This window comes from Carex rostrata, chromosome 18 (assembly GCF_964058835.1).
Source record: "Carex rostrata chromosome 18, lpCarRost1.2, whole genome shotgun sequence".
In the NCBI taxonomy this organism is placed as follows: Eukaryota; Viridiplantae; Streptophyta; class Magnoliopsida; order Poales; family Cyperaceae; genus Carex; species Carex rostrata.
This window is the reverse complement of record NC_135935.1, coordinates 2,523,005-2,534,801: the sequence shown is the minus strand read 5'-3', so window position 1 is coordinate 2,534,801 and position 11,797 is coordinate 2,523,005. Positions and strand designations below refer to the sequence as shown.

The window sequence follows — 11,797 nt, the reverse complement described above, 5'->3', positions numbered from 1 at the left end:
AATAACACATGCTGGTATTAGACCTAACTATATGCTAGAAATTTCCAAATAACTATATGCTGGTATTGGCAACTTCAATGTTGGTGTTGGCAAAAGAAAACAGAAAACATCATTATACAACAAATTATTTGGTTGTTTTGAGAAAAAGATGGGAGATCAAAGCCTTCAAATTTTATTAATTGGAATTATTTACTAGATCACTGTATTGTGATTGGTAAAACATAAAACAGTGCAAAAAAAAAGCAAAAAAAAAAAAAAAAAAAAGAACATAAACCCAATTACATCAGTTCTATTGTTATATGCTGGATACGTCTCACTACAAATGCTGATTATAAAAGTTTGGCCTTGTACATAAAGGACTACACTATGTTTAGTTCAAAGAAGAAGAAAAATGAACTAATAAATCATGGAGGTCACTGGGTGTATAGAATAAAACTAATAATCATCAAGATAACAAGACGCCAACAAAATAACTATATGCTGGTATTAGACCATTAATAACGCATGTGCTTCTGGTACAAGAAGGAGCATTGGTGGTACCGTACTAGTCGGTAAATTGTAGCATTTGTGGTACCATGCCGGTAACCGTAGTTGCAGCATTGATGTGTACAAGCTAATTAACATGCCAATACACACAGGTAGCAGGGTTGTATTAAGATAAAAAAAAAAAGATTGAAATCGTTGATATCCATATTGTAATGTTTCTTTGAGACATTTTATCAAGCAACTTACGTGCACACCCAAATTACACATAATTTGTCTGAAATTACACAGATCCAAGGGGAAATTCCAAATTTTACTCCAATTACAATTAACATTCACTCACCTAAAGAAATAGCTCATGTAACCACAATTTCTGAATATATCGACAATTAGAGATAATGCACATTTTGTTCAAAACATTTGCTTTATAAATTTCTCAAGCAACAATTTCCAAATCAAAATTTAGGAACAATAAACAGCTCACTGTTCGTGACCTAAGTAATTAGCAAAGATACCCACTCGATTACACTTCCACAAAGAAGCAAGAGAGATAATGAAGTTATAACAGGGGTAGATCTTGAGAAGCGGGACCTACCTGGAAGTGAATGTCGGAAGCAAGGTGCATTTTCCACAGAGCAGCAATAAGGCTTCTTGCTGACATGGCGTCGAACTGCGGGGGAGAAGAAGGCGAAGACGCAACCTCTATGCTGATGCCTCCAGTGGGAACACAACAGCTTCTCCGATCAGATTGGAAGCTTATAAAATGATATTGAAACCCGTAACAGCAGCTACTCCGGTGGGAACACGACCAGCTACGTCAGGTCTGAGACCGTCGAGTCAACAGTAAGGAGGAGGGTGCAGTGGCGAGACGAAGGGACAAGAAGGAGGTGGAGGCTTCACGAAGGGAGAGGAGCAATAAGAGGTGAGAGTGGTGAGAGAAGACCTCTGATCGGAGATAGTGACAGTCGATTGACTCGATTCTCAGATCCGCCATAAACGCGGACCGGGAGGGAGAGAGAGATCTGAGCACGGACTGGAAGGGAGAGAACAGATTTAGAAAGTTCATTTTTAATGAAGATTTCAATTCGAAGATTTAAATGAGAGAGAAAGAGCGCAGATTGATTTAGAAAGCTACGGTAAAGAAATTTTTTATTTAAGGCAGCGTGGGAGATGAAGTGCGTGAGAAAACCGTTGCCGTTAATGTCAGTTGAAACCGCGTAAAAATAGTAGGCGGGGATTTTCCGGGACTGAACGTCGGGGGACCTTACCTTTTCTCATATTCAGGTCCACTTGGCCGCGCGATGTCAACTGCCGAATTAATATATGCATAATAATTTAATTTTTAAAATGTAAAATCTCGTCTTGTTCTGCGAACAATACATCTATTTTAATTATTAACTGCCGGCTTAAGTATAGTAGAACAGCTCATTATTTCAGAATCTCCTTTTTTTTCTTCAATAATATTAGAAGCTCTATATATGAAAGTCCACCGTTGACATTGTCAACTGGGCCTTGGCTAAATCCGAGCTTAATAACTAAAACATTATCTATCAATTCTACTCAAACATGTTTAATTGCATATCTTGAAAACTACTCTCCACCAAATTTGGAATCACTTATGAAGAGATTTCTCTTGTTCTCACTTTTTAACCTTCTCTTATGCTCGAGTGAGGCAGGTGATTTATTTAAATAACATGAAAACATAACAGATGGAGAGAAGCTTGAGTCATCTGGTGGTACCTTCATGCTTGGTAATTTCTTCTCAGCCGGTGTTTAACTAGGTTTCCTGAGTGACCACTTGTTTAACTAGGTTTCCTAAATGACGAATGGTGTTTTATGGAACTAAGTGTCAGTGGGCCAATCAAAGCTTTGCCATAAAACACCATTTGTGTAAGCTTGAGTTATTTGTTTTATAAAACACCATTTCTATAACTAGGGTGTTCTTAAGTTCACCAAGCCTCTTGGTGAATTCAAGTCTAAAATCCGTCAAATCAGCTTTAAATGACGAATCCGAACCATTGAAACCCGCTTACCTTATGAGTGATGCATCTACATGTGAAAATTTTAAACATTCAAATTAATTTAGTTTAAAGTCAAGTGGTCAAAAAAATTCAAAAAATGAATGCATTAAAATTAATTTATTAACCTTCTAATTTTGACCGATTGACATTATACTAAATTAATTCAAAAGTTTAAAAATTTCACATGTAAACACATCACTCGTAAGATAAGCAGATTTCAATGGTTCAGATTCGTCATTCGAAGCTGATTTGATGGGTTTTAGACTTCAGTTCACCAAGGGGCCTGGTGAACTTAAGAACACCCTAGTTCTACTTATCAAATTTTACATTTTTTTTGAATTTTTTTACTATTTATTAAGATGGGTACAAAAATTCAATGGTCTGAATATAACGATTTTGTTAAATACTTAATAAATAGTAAATTTTTTTCAAAAAATGTAAAATTTGATATGTAAGCATTTTTAATATATCCATTATGTTGGACGGGTTGGATCGACTATTTGAACTTTGAAAACTTTAAAAATCGAGAGTGTAATTTGGTGTCACCAAAAAAGGTGTAATTGGATCCCTCCTAATGATATATATCTACTATTCAAAAACAAATATTTAAAATTTAAAATCATATTTCTATCCTTGTCTACATGGATATTCAAATATCGGATATCTGTATTTAATTTTCAGATACAAATCCAGTTTGGAGGGATAATATCTGATCCATTTGCACCCCTAATTGTCATCAAGTATCTCTTCTATCTTGTAAAGCATTTAGATGTCCTGATCTGTTAACGGCTGTGATTAAACGATAAAATTTTGAATTAAATATCAGCCCTCCAATCAAATAGTTTACCTTTTAATTTTATGCATTTTTCTATTTTTTTATGTGTAAAAAACTAATTTTATTTAGGCACGTACTCGCCACACTTATTTGATTGTCGGATACTCGATTTTCAGATTGGTCATGATTTATTTCTATTTTTTTAATGTCATTTAAGAAAATTTTAAATTTATTGATAATTGATTGGCCATGTTTTTATTTTTTTATATTTTTTATATCATTTAAGGAATATTATTTTTCATTTAACGATTTCATTTTAAGTAAATATATTTTTTTTCTATTCAAGATCAGTGTCAATAATTTGAAGTAATTAAGGATTTATACTAATAAACCGTGTTAACATTTTTACCATTATCAAAATGCTAAAAAAACCATACTAATTTTTTTTTATGCTATTATATGTTTTCAATTATAGCAATTGAATATTTGTTTTCTCTCTAACATATACAAGATGTATAATATAACTACTATTATGATATCTTCAATTTGCACTAATTAAGTCGACATATGTCATTCATTACGTACTGCTAATAAGTTAGTTTAATTGAATGGATTAAACCTAATTGTACTAGCAATTGATTCATAACACATGTACTGCCTTTATTGTAATCCCAAAATTAATTCAACCTAATTATAATTAAACATTACGATATCCGGCTGATTTAGTTTCTAAATCATACTTATGTCTACGTTTTTTTTCCAATTTGCCTATACTTAATTAGTTATAATATTTTACATAAAGTAAACTAAAGTACAACAAAGAAAAGGAATATACAAAAATTAAAGATAATATTAAGCACTTCTGTTTTAGAAAAATAAAAGCTTCTAGAGGCAAAAGGAAATGTAGAGGAAAATAGTTTCCACGGAAAGAAAGAAAAGAAATAATATCAACGGCTAAAGAAGCGAGAAATGGTAAAAACATTGAATAGTCACTAGAAATGGAAGAAATATTGAATAGTCACTGACAAGCTGTAAATTCACAGGAGGACTATATTGTTAGTCTAAATTCAGAGTTAAGACTTATACCAATCTTACTATTCTAGGTTTTGATAGTTTAGAGCTCAATCAAACATGACCATAACTGAACCGACTATATAGACATGTAGTGATACTAGTAGGCGCTCCGAAGGCACATTAGTTGTTTCATACATTACATATAACCATATCAACTGGGCTAGCTATATCAACTGCCGAATTAATGCTCAATAATTCTTAACTGCCGGATAAATTATAGCAGAACAACTCATTTATCTAGAATATCTTAGTTCTTCAATATTAAAATATTTACGGTCAGTCAACCAATTTGAAGGGTCAAAGAAGAATGAAGAGAGAGGGACCTCAATTGCTTGATCTGCAAGTATAACACGATAATGTCCTTACCTCATACCTGTTTGGATTTTCGAGGAAATTTCCCAGCTAATTTGAATGGCTGAATTTCAACCAGAGGACTAGAAACCAAGGAATATCGAACAATATTATGGAAATAAATTGAGTCATGAGAGGTACTACTTGAAGACGACAAATAATTAAATTATCATGAATGCATTCGAATAAAAATATATATCTATGTGTCCATGAGAGATCATTGAATTGGCTGATAGTTAGAAGCTCAATGAAAGTCTACCATTGTCATTGTCAACTGGGCCCTGCCTAAACCTGAGCTTAATAAATAAAACACTAGCTATGTACCAACTCTACTCATACGGTCATACCTCTTTGCAAATCTTCCAAACGACTCTCCACCAAATTTGGTATCACTTATGAGGAAATTTCTCTTTTTCTCTCTTTTTCACCTTCTTTTATGCTCGAGCGAGGCTGTTGATTTATTTAAACAACATGAAAACATAACAAATGAAGGGAAGCTCGAGTCGGACGGTGGTACCTTCGTTCTTGGTTTCTTCTCAAACGGTGATTCGACCAAGCATTTTCTCGGTATTTGGTTTAAAGTATCACCAGAAGCAATTGTATGGGTTGCTAACCGTGATTCCCCTCTGAAAAACACCTCTGGATCTCTTTCAATCTCTGAAAACGGAAATTTAATACTTGTAGATAATTCCAACGGCAGTGTTATGTGGTCTTCTAACTCCACTCATACAACTAACCCCACATCTGTACAACTTCTTGACTCAGGAAATCTAGTGTTAAGGGATACAAATGATGTTTTATGGCAAAGCTTTGATTGGCCCACAAACACCTTTTTACCTGGTATGAGACTCGGTAAGAATTTAAAAACCGGTCACGAGTGGTCACTATACTCCTGGCGTACATCAGACGACCCAGCAATTGGAGAATACCACTATTATATGGACACACATGGTTCTCCTGAACTTGGTATGTGGGATCGTACCCCAAAAATGTTGTACCGGACCGGGCCATGGAATGGGCTAAGATTTAGTGGTGTACCGGAGATGACTACTTATCAAAACATGTTTACTTTCAGTTTTAACAATAGTCCAGATGAGATATCTTATGGATACTCTAACAAACCCGGATCTTTTCTATCTCGGGTCATGTTGAATGAATCAGGAACTATGCAGCGCCTGGTGTGGTACCAGAACACAAGTTCCTGGAGCATATTCTGGCATGCTCCAAGAGATCCATGCGACGACTACTTAAAATGCGGTGTGTTTGGTGTGTGTAATGCAAATGATGCAATGGTTTGTAGCTGCTTCAATGGGTTTGAACCAAGGTCACCCAGTGGGTGGTATATGAGAGATACAAGCCAAGGGTGTGTGAGAAAGACTAAATTAGACTGTGCAAATCGGGGTGATGGATTTAATTTGGTTAAAGGTGTCAAGTTACCCGAGACACATAGTGCTATTGTCGATGTTACTATTGACCTTGATAAATGCAGAGAGAAGTGCTTGGCAAATTGTTCCTGTGTAGCTTATTCGGCAACAGATATAAGAAATGGAGGTAGTGGTTGCATTATGTGGGTAAATGAGTTGATCGATACAAGGTTTATGGATGCTGGTCAGGATTTGTACATTAAAGTGGCTTTGTCTGATTTAGGTATGATTTTCTTCTTTGCTCTTCAAGCTTTTAAATTCAGATAATCCTTTCTTTGTTACAATTTTTAGAATGTCGTTTTTGTAATTTTTTCAACAAAAGGTTCCGGCTGTATTTCTCTTCTTTTAGTCAAAGCTAGGTACAATCACTCAAATTATTTCCGTTTTTCTTAATTTTGTTGATGTAGACTGAAAAAATCAAATTGACTGTGAATTATTAATTTATTTCGAAAGCCTAATTTTCTTCTCTTTGACTAGAAGAATTACTTCGCATAATCACATTTGCATAGGGTAATTCTTCTATATTTTTAAAAGAAAAGTGGAAAGTTTCAGCTTAACAAACAGTTTTTTTCTTCTTTTTTTTCTTTTAGATACTTGGTAGGGACTACCAAGTGTACCAAACAGTTTATTCTGGTAAATTTAATTGTTTAGTACTTCTGAAAATAAATCATGTGGTAAAAGAAGAAAAAGACTACAGAAAGCTAGAAAGCCGTAATTGATATTGCTAGCCTTATTAGTGATCCAAAATCTTAAAAATTGTAATGCCAAGTTTATGTTATTTGTGGGCAACACCGATCTGAAAGGGTGGTTGTTAATTAGGTCTAAGATATCCATTTTTTTGCAGATCAGCAAATCATTTGTCTTCCACTAAAGGACAAGAATAGATGACATACTATTTTTTCTGTGTTTTCAAACAGATCAGCAAATCATTGAACTTTTAAGTAGCAAACAAATGTGTGTGAACTTCTTTGTTGGTTATTATATATTTGGTCTTGAAGACTAACTTCTATGATTACATCACCACTTGGTAATCAATTGTAGAAATTGCCTTAATTGCAAAGTTTTAATTCCATATTTTGAAATGATATATTTTATTTAACTTCACTAGCATGAAGTGCTTATGTCTAGTATCAGCCATAAAGTCATATTGTCCATTCAGCAATTGCTAGCTAGTTTTCTTTAAATTGCACAGAAATGAAGGCATTGATATATCCTTCAACACAAAAGCATTTGTTTCTCACTTTAACTATTTGCAAACACAATTATTTATTATTTACTAAACAATATCATATTGGTCATCCATTAGGTAAAGACTTAAAACACGATCAACTAATTCGAATTGAAGTTCTAAGATATATTAATTGTGCAAACAGATGCAGCAACCAAAAACAGCAAGACTCGCCTAGCTATCATAATTTCAGTAGTGGTTGCAGCATTTGCTGCTACTCTGTTCACACTTGGTGTTTACATTTGGAAGAAGAAGCCAACAGATAAACGTAAAGGTAAATTACTTCCAAACAAGTCATTATCAATCTTAGATCATGGAGAAGAAAGATTGAATAGTCAATTAGCCTAAGTTTTTACCTTCTGTAGTCATCAGTAGTACCAGTTATAACTTCAGTGAGAGCAAAAGCTTTAAAGACGCCGAACTGCCTCTTTTTGACATGGAAACAGTCACGCAGTCTACAAATAATTTTTCCATTATTAACAAAATTGGAGAAGGTGGCTTTGGAAGCGTTTACAAGGTAAAAACTTTTTTGACAAATTATTATTTTTTCAAAAAAAAAAAAAAATTAAACAGATACAGTTATTCCTTTTTTTAATGGAAATAGTAGGCGAATAGCCAAATGTAGTTGTTCAAATGTATGAATTTTGGTAATTATAAGGGTCAATTGACAAATGGACAAGAAATAGCTGTAAAGAGGCTCTCACTGCAATCATCACAAGGACTACATGAGTTCATGAATGAGGTCTTACTGATTGCCAAACTTCAGCACCGTAACCTCGTTCGCCTACATGGATGTTGTATCCATGCCGATGAGAGGATGCTTGTTTATGAATACATGAGCAACAAAAGCTTAGACTTCTTTATTTTTGGTGAGTACAAATGTTTTTGTTTCCAATTTCTTGTCTGCATCCTGATTATACTGTTGGAAAACCGAGAAATATATATCTTAATTTGGTTATATCCATAATGTGTTAGGTCCAACATATATAATAATTTATTTGGTCAAGCTCAATATTTAATTTACCTGGAAAAATTGCTTAATTTAAAGCAAGACCTCTTGAATTAAGGCATACCAATCCTAATGAAGGATACATTAACAAAACATTTTTGGTAAATAATTTGAGAATCTTGAATCAGAGTAAAATATTGATTCTCCAATATTTCTGTAACAGATGAAAATAGACGTCCCTTCTTGGACTGGGGAATGAGATTAGGCATTATTCACGGAATTGCTCGAGGAGTTCTGTACCTACATCAGGATTCAAGATTCAATATAATTCACAGGGACCTGAAAGCTGCGAATATACTATTAGACCAAGAGATGGTTCCAAAGATATCCGATTTTGGTACTGCTAGGTTATTCAGTGGCGATCAGATTGAAATGTCTACACAGACAGTAGTCGGAACACAGTACATTTTTTTCTCTAATTCTCACAAAAGAAACTTGGATTTACTATTTCATTGTCTCTGTCCAACTTTATAAATGACTATATATCATAATAATTAATGCAGTGGTTACATGTCCCCTGAGTATGCAATGACTGGCATGATATCGGTCAAGGCTGATGTGTACAGCTTTGGAGTTCTTTTGCTGGAGATACTTAGTGGCAAAAGAAATAACGGGAACATGATTCTGCTAGCAGATGTAAGTTTATCAGTAGTGTTAATTTTAATTTCCGTGGTGTTATCTTAAATTCTGATGGAAGTTTTTACTCTCCTCTGTAGTTAGTTACCTGCTCGGTACCAAATGATACTACCAATGACCAGAAAAATGTCTGATTCGCTATTAGTAAAGATACTGTTTTTGTCATCAACCAGTACTATTTTTGTATTTATAATGCTTCTATTTGTCAACGTTTGTCTCAGGCTTGGCGACTATGGGAAAAAGGCAATCCTCTAAAACTTCTGGACCCAACTGTTAGTGGGCCCTGCCCAGTACCAGATCTTTTACGGTGCATACAGGTGGGCCTGCTCTGTGTCCAGGAATGTCCCGATGATAGGCCTCTTATGGGTTCAGTCTTGTTCATGTTGTCGAGTGAAATTGCAGCATTGCCCCGGCCCAAGAAGCCCGTTATTTGTACAAGAATCCGTTCCGTCGAGGCCCAATTGTGGGAAACAAGCAGTTCATATGAGATCACTGTTACAGACCTTGAAGGCCGTTAATAGATCCATTGTATTGGGAGTTTGAATCTCCTAGAGTAACCCAATTTTTTAGTTTAGATGGACCGTTAGATTCGAATCTGTTCGTCAGATTGAAGAGTGCGCTCTACTTCGGACCGAATTTCTCAGATTCGAATCAGACAGTCCGGATCTAAACTAACAAATTGGGTTACTTTAGATGATCCGGACGCTTGTATTGGACCGTAGATTGCTAATCAAAGATTTGTTGTTATTTTCTCCCTTTTTTTTCCTGTATAGAAGAGAACCGAAGATTGCTAACCAAAGATATTTTTTGTTATTTTCTCCTTTTTCCCCTGTATAGAATTTCTCTTCATCTAGTTTGTTCTATTTTTTTTTTTTCCAATGATATCATAAAGGGATCTAGGCAAACGTTGCTCGTCCTTTGAACATCATCCAACAAAAGCAATTAGGTAAATGTTGAATTTTGAGATATAATGGAATTTGTAGAAAAAATATTTTATTGCTTCTATTAATATTTTCTGTTTTACTTTACAATGTCTCTATATGTGCTATCTATACATGTTATACATTAACATGGCTAAGTGGCCGTTAATTAGAAATCCAATAGACATAAACAATAAGACAATAACAAACGAAGGGATGAAATAGTTGGAGTTGATAGTTAGTTACAGTTGCTGGTAGTTAGTTAGTTATGATTATGTTAGAGTATGTATCCCATATTAGAGAATGCTTGTAATATTCTATAAATATCAGAGATATAAAGCTTATAGAGTACAATTAAGAGAAATATAAATAATATTTTTTTCTCTATCAGCTCAGTTAATATGGTATCAGAGCTCTAGATAGCGCTGGAATTACACTAATTTTCATCATTTTCTAGCTTATAAAAGATCCATTATTCTAAAAAATAAACCTTTCTCTTCCCTTCTATTCTTTTCTATACTCAGAATAAAACAGCTTAGTACACTATTCCTACATATCGTACTCCTCTCTCTATTCTTAGATCTATTCCTATCTCTCTTCACGCAGCAACTAGAGAACGAGCGATACATAGCGATCTTGCTCCAGTAGTCGCCGCGCCGCACATTCTCTGTGCCCCAAATCAGTCAGGACATCTCAGGCCTCTCACCTTCTCTCATGCAGCGCACAACCCCCCCCCCCCCCCCCCACTTGATTTTTTTAAAATAATGGAAAAAATAGGCTGATTAATCGATATGCGGCTGATTAATCAGAATTATGCGAACAATTTAACGTCTTTATTAAATTTTTTGTACATGTATCATAATTTACTTAATTCATTACACTTATCAAATAAACTCAATTTAACCTAGTTCTATTATTATAACATGACATTACACTTATTTTTTCTTAACGCATAAGCACTTTACATGTGTAGGTAACACATTTATTTAATGAAAAGATAAATTTAAGAATTAAGTTTTTTACTTTCCAACATAAAATCATTAAATTTAGTTTATGATAACAACTTAGTTTCATAAATAAACATGTTGTACTAATTTAAAAAAAAATACATCAGTAACTAAGAAAAATATATGGTATATAAATAATAGAAGAATTAATCAATTTCAAAGTAAGTAAGAAGAAAAAACTTATATTAAAATTATTAGATATATGTCCAAACACAAATAAAACTACAAGACATGATTTATAAAACTTATTATTACACACTATTACAGAAAAAAAAAAAAATGTGCAAATAAATATTTTGTTGGACTACATTGAAATAAACGGGAATAAACTGGCATAAACGATCGATTAATCGTTTTCATCCGCAAACATGCATCCGTTCAGTGTATTTGTATCGGTTTGATCACCGTTAATGATTAAACAGCGTGAAACCATGTACTTGTTACAAAGCCATAAATTTTTCAATTTTCTTTTCTTTCTTTTTGTTTTTATTTTACAAAAAGCACTCAAACGAGTCTCTTATGTACATGAAAGCATTCTTGAGTCAAATTAAAAGAGCTCATTCTCTAACTACCTTTTTCTACCTTCAAGGAGATCCAAACATACAACTTGACAATTCAAATCGAAAGAACAATGACATTCAGATATCGGCTTTGACATTTCAAGCACACCATCCGTACACCGCGATGCACTTGAGCGGGGCTAATAGGAATCCAATGGATGTAAACAATTCAGAAGACAGTAACAAATGGAGGGACGAAATAGTTAGTTACAGCTGCTGGTAGTTAGATATGATTATATTAGAGTATGTTAGATATGATTATATTAGAGTATGTAACCAAGATTAGAGAATGCTTGTAATACTATATAA

At 33.9% G+C, this 11,797-nt stretch overlaps 1 protein-coding gene across 2 annotated transcripts in view; it reads left to right on the top strand.

Moving 5' to 3' along the window:
* Positions 1–5,014: 5,014 nt before the first annotated feature.
* The window catches only part of LOC144569107 (receptor-like serine/threonine-protein kinase SD1-8), a 23,572-nt gene continuing 16,789 nt past the window's right edge, over positions 5,015–11,797 (top strand). Inside the window, exons 1-8 of one of the 2 annotated variants that reach the window (XM_078319300.1) lie at positions 5,015–6,351; positions 7,502–7,630; positions 7,722–7,873; positions 8,015–8,225; positions 8,529–8,766; positions 8,869–9,001; positions 9,223–9,538; positions 9,778–9,997. In XM_078319300.1, the coding sequence (XP_078175426.1) occupies positions 5,100–6,351; positions 7,502–7,630; positions 7,722–7,873; positions 8,015–8,225; positions 8,529–8,766; positions 8,869–9,001; positions 9,223–9,519 (2,412 nt within the window). In that variant the 5' untranslated portion in view covers positions 5,015–5,099 and the 3' untranslated portion in view covers positions 9,520–9,538; positions 9,778–9,997. Of the gene's footprint in view, positions 6,352–7,501; positions 7,631–7,721; positions 7,874–8,014; positions 8,226–8,528; positions 8,767–8,868; positions 9,002–9,222; positions 9,555–9,777; positions 9,998–11,797 lie in introns of those variants that run through there. The other variant, XM_078319299.1, reaches the window with a different exon arrangement.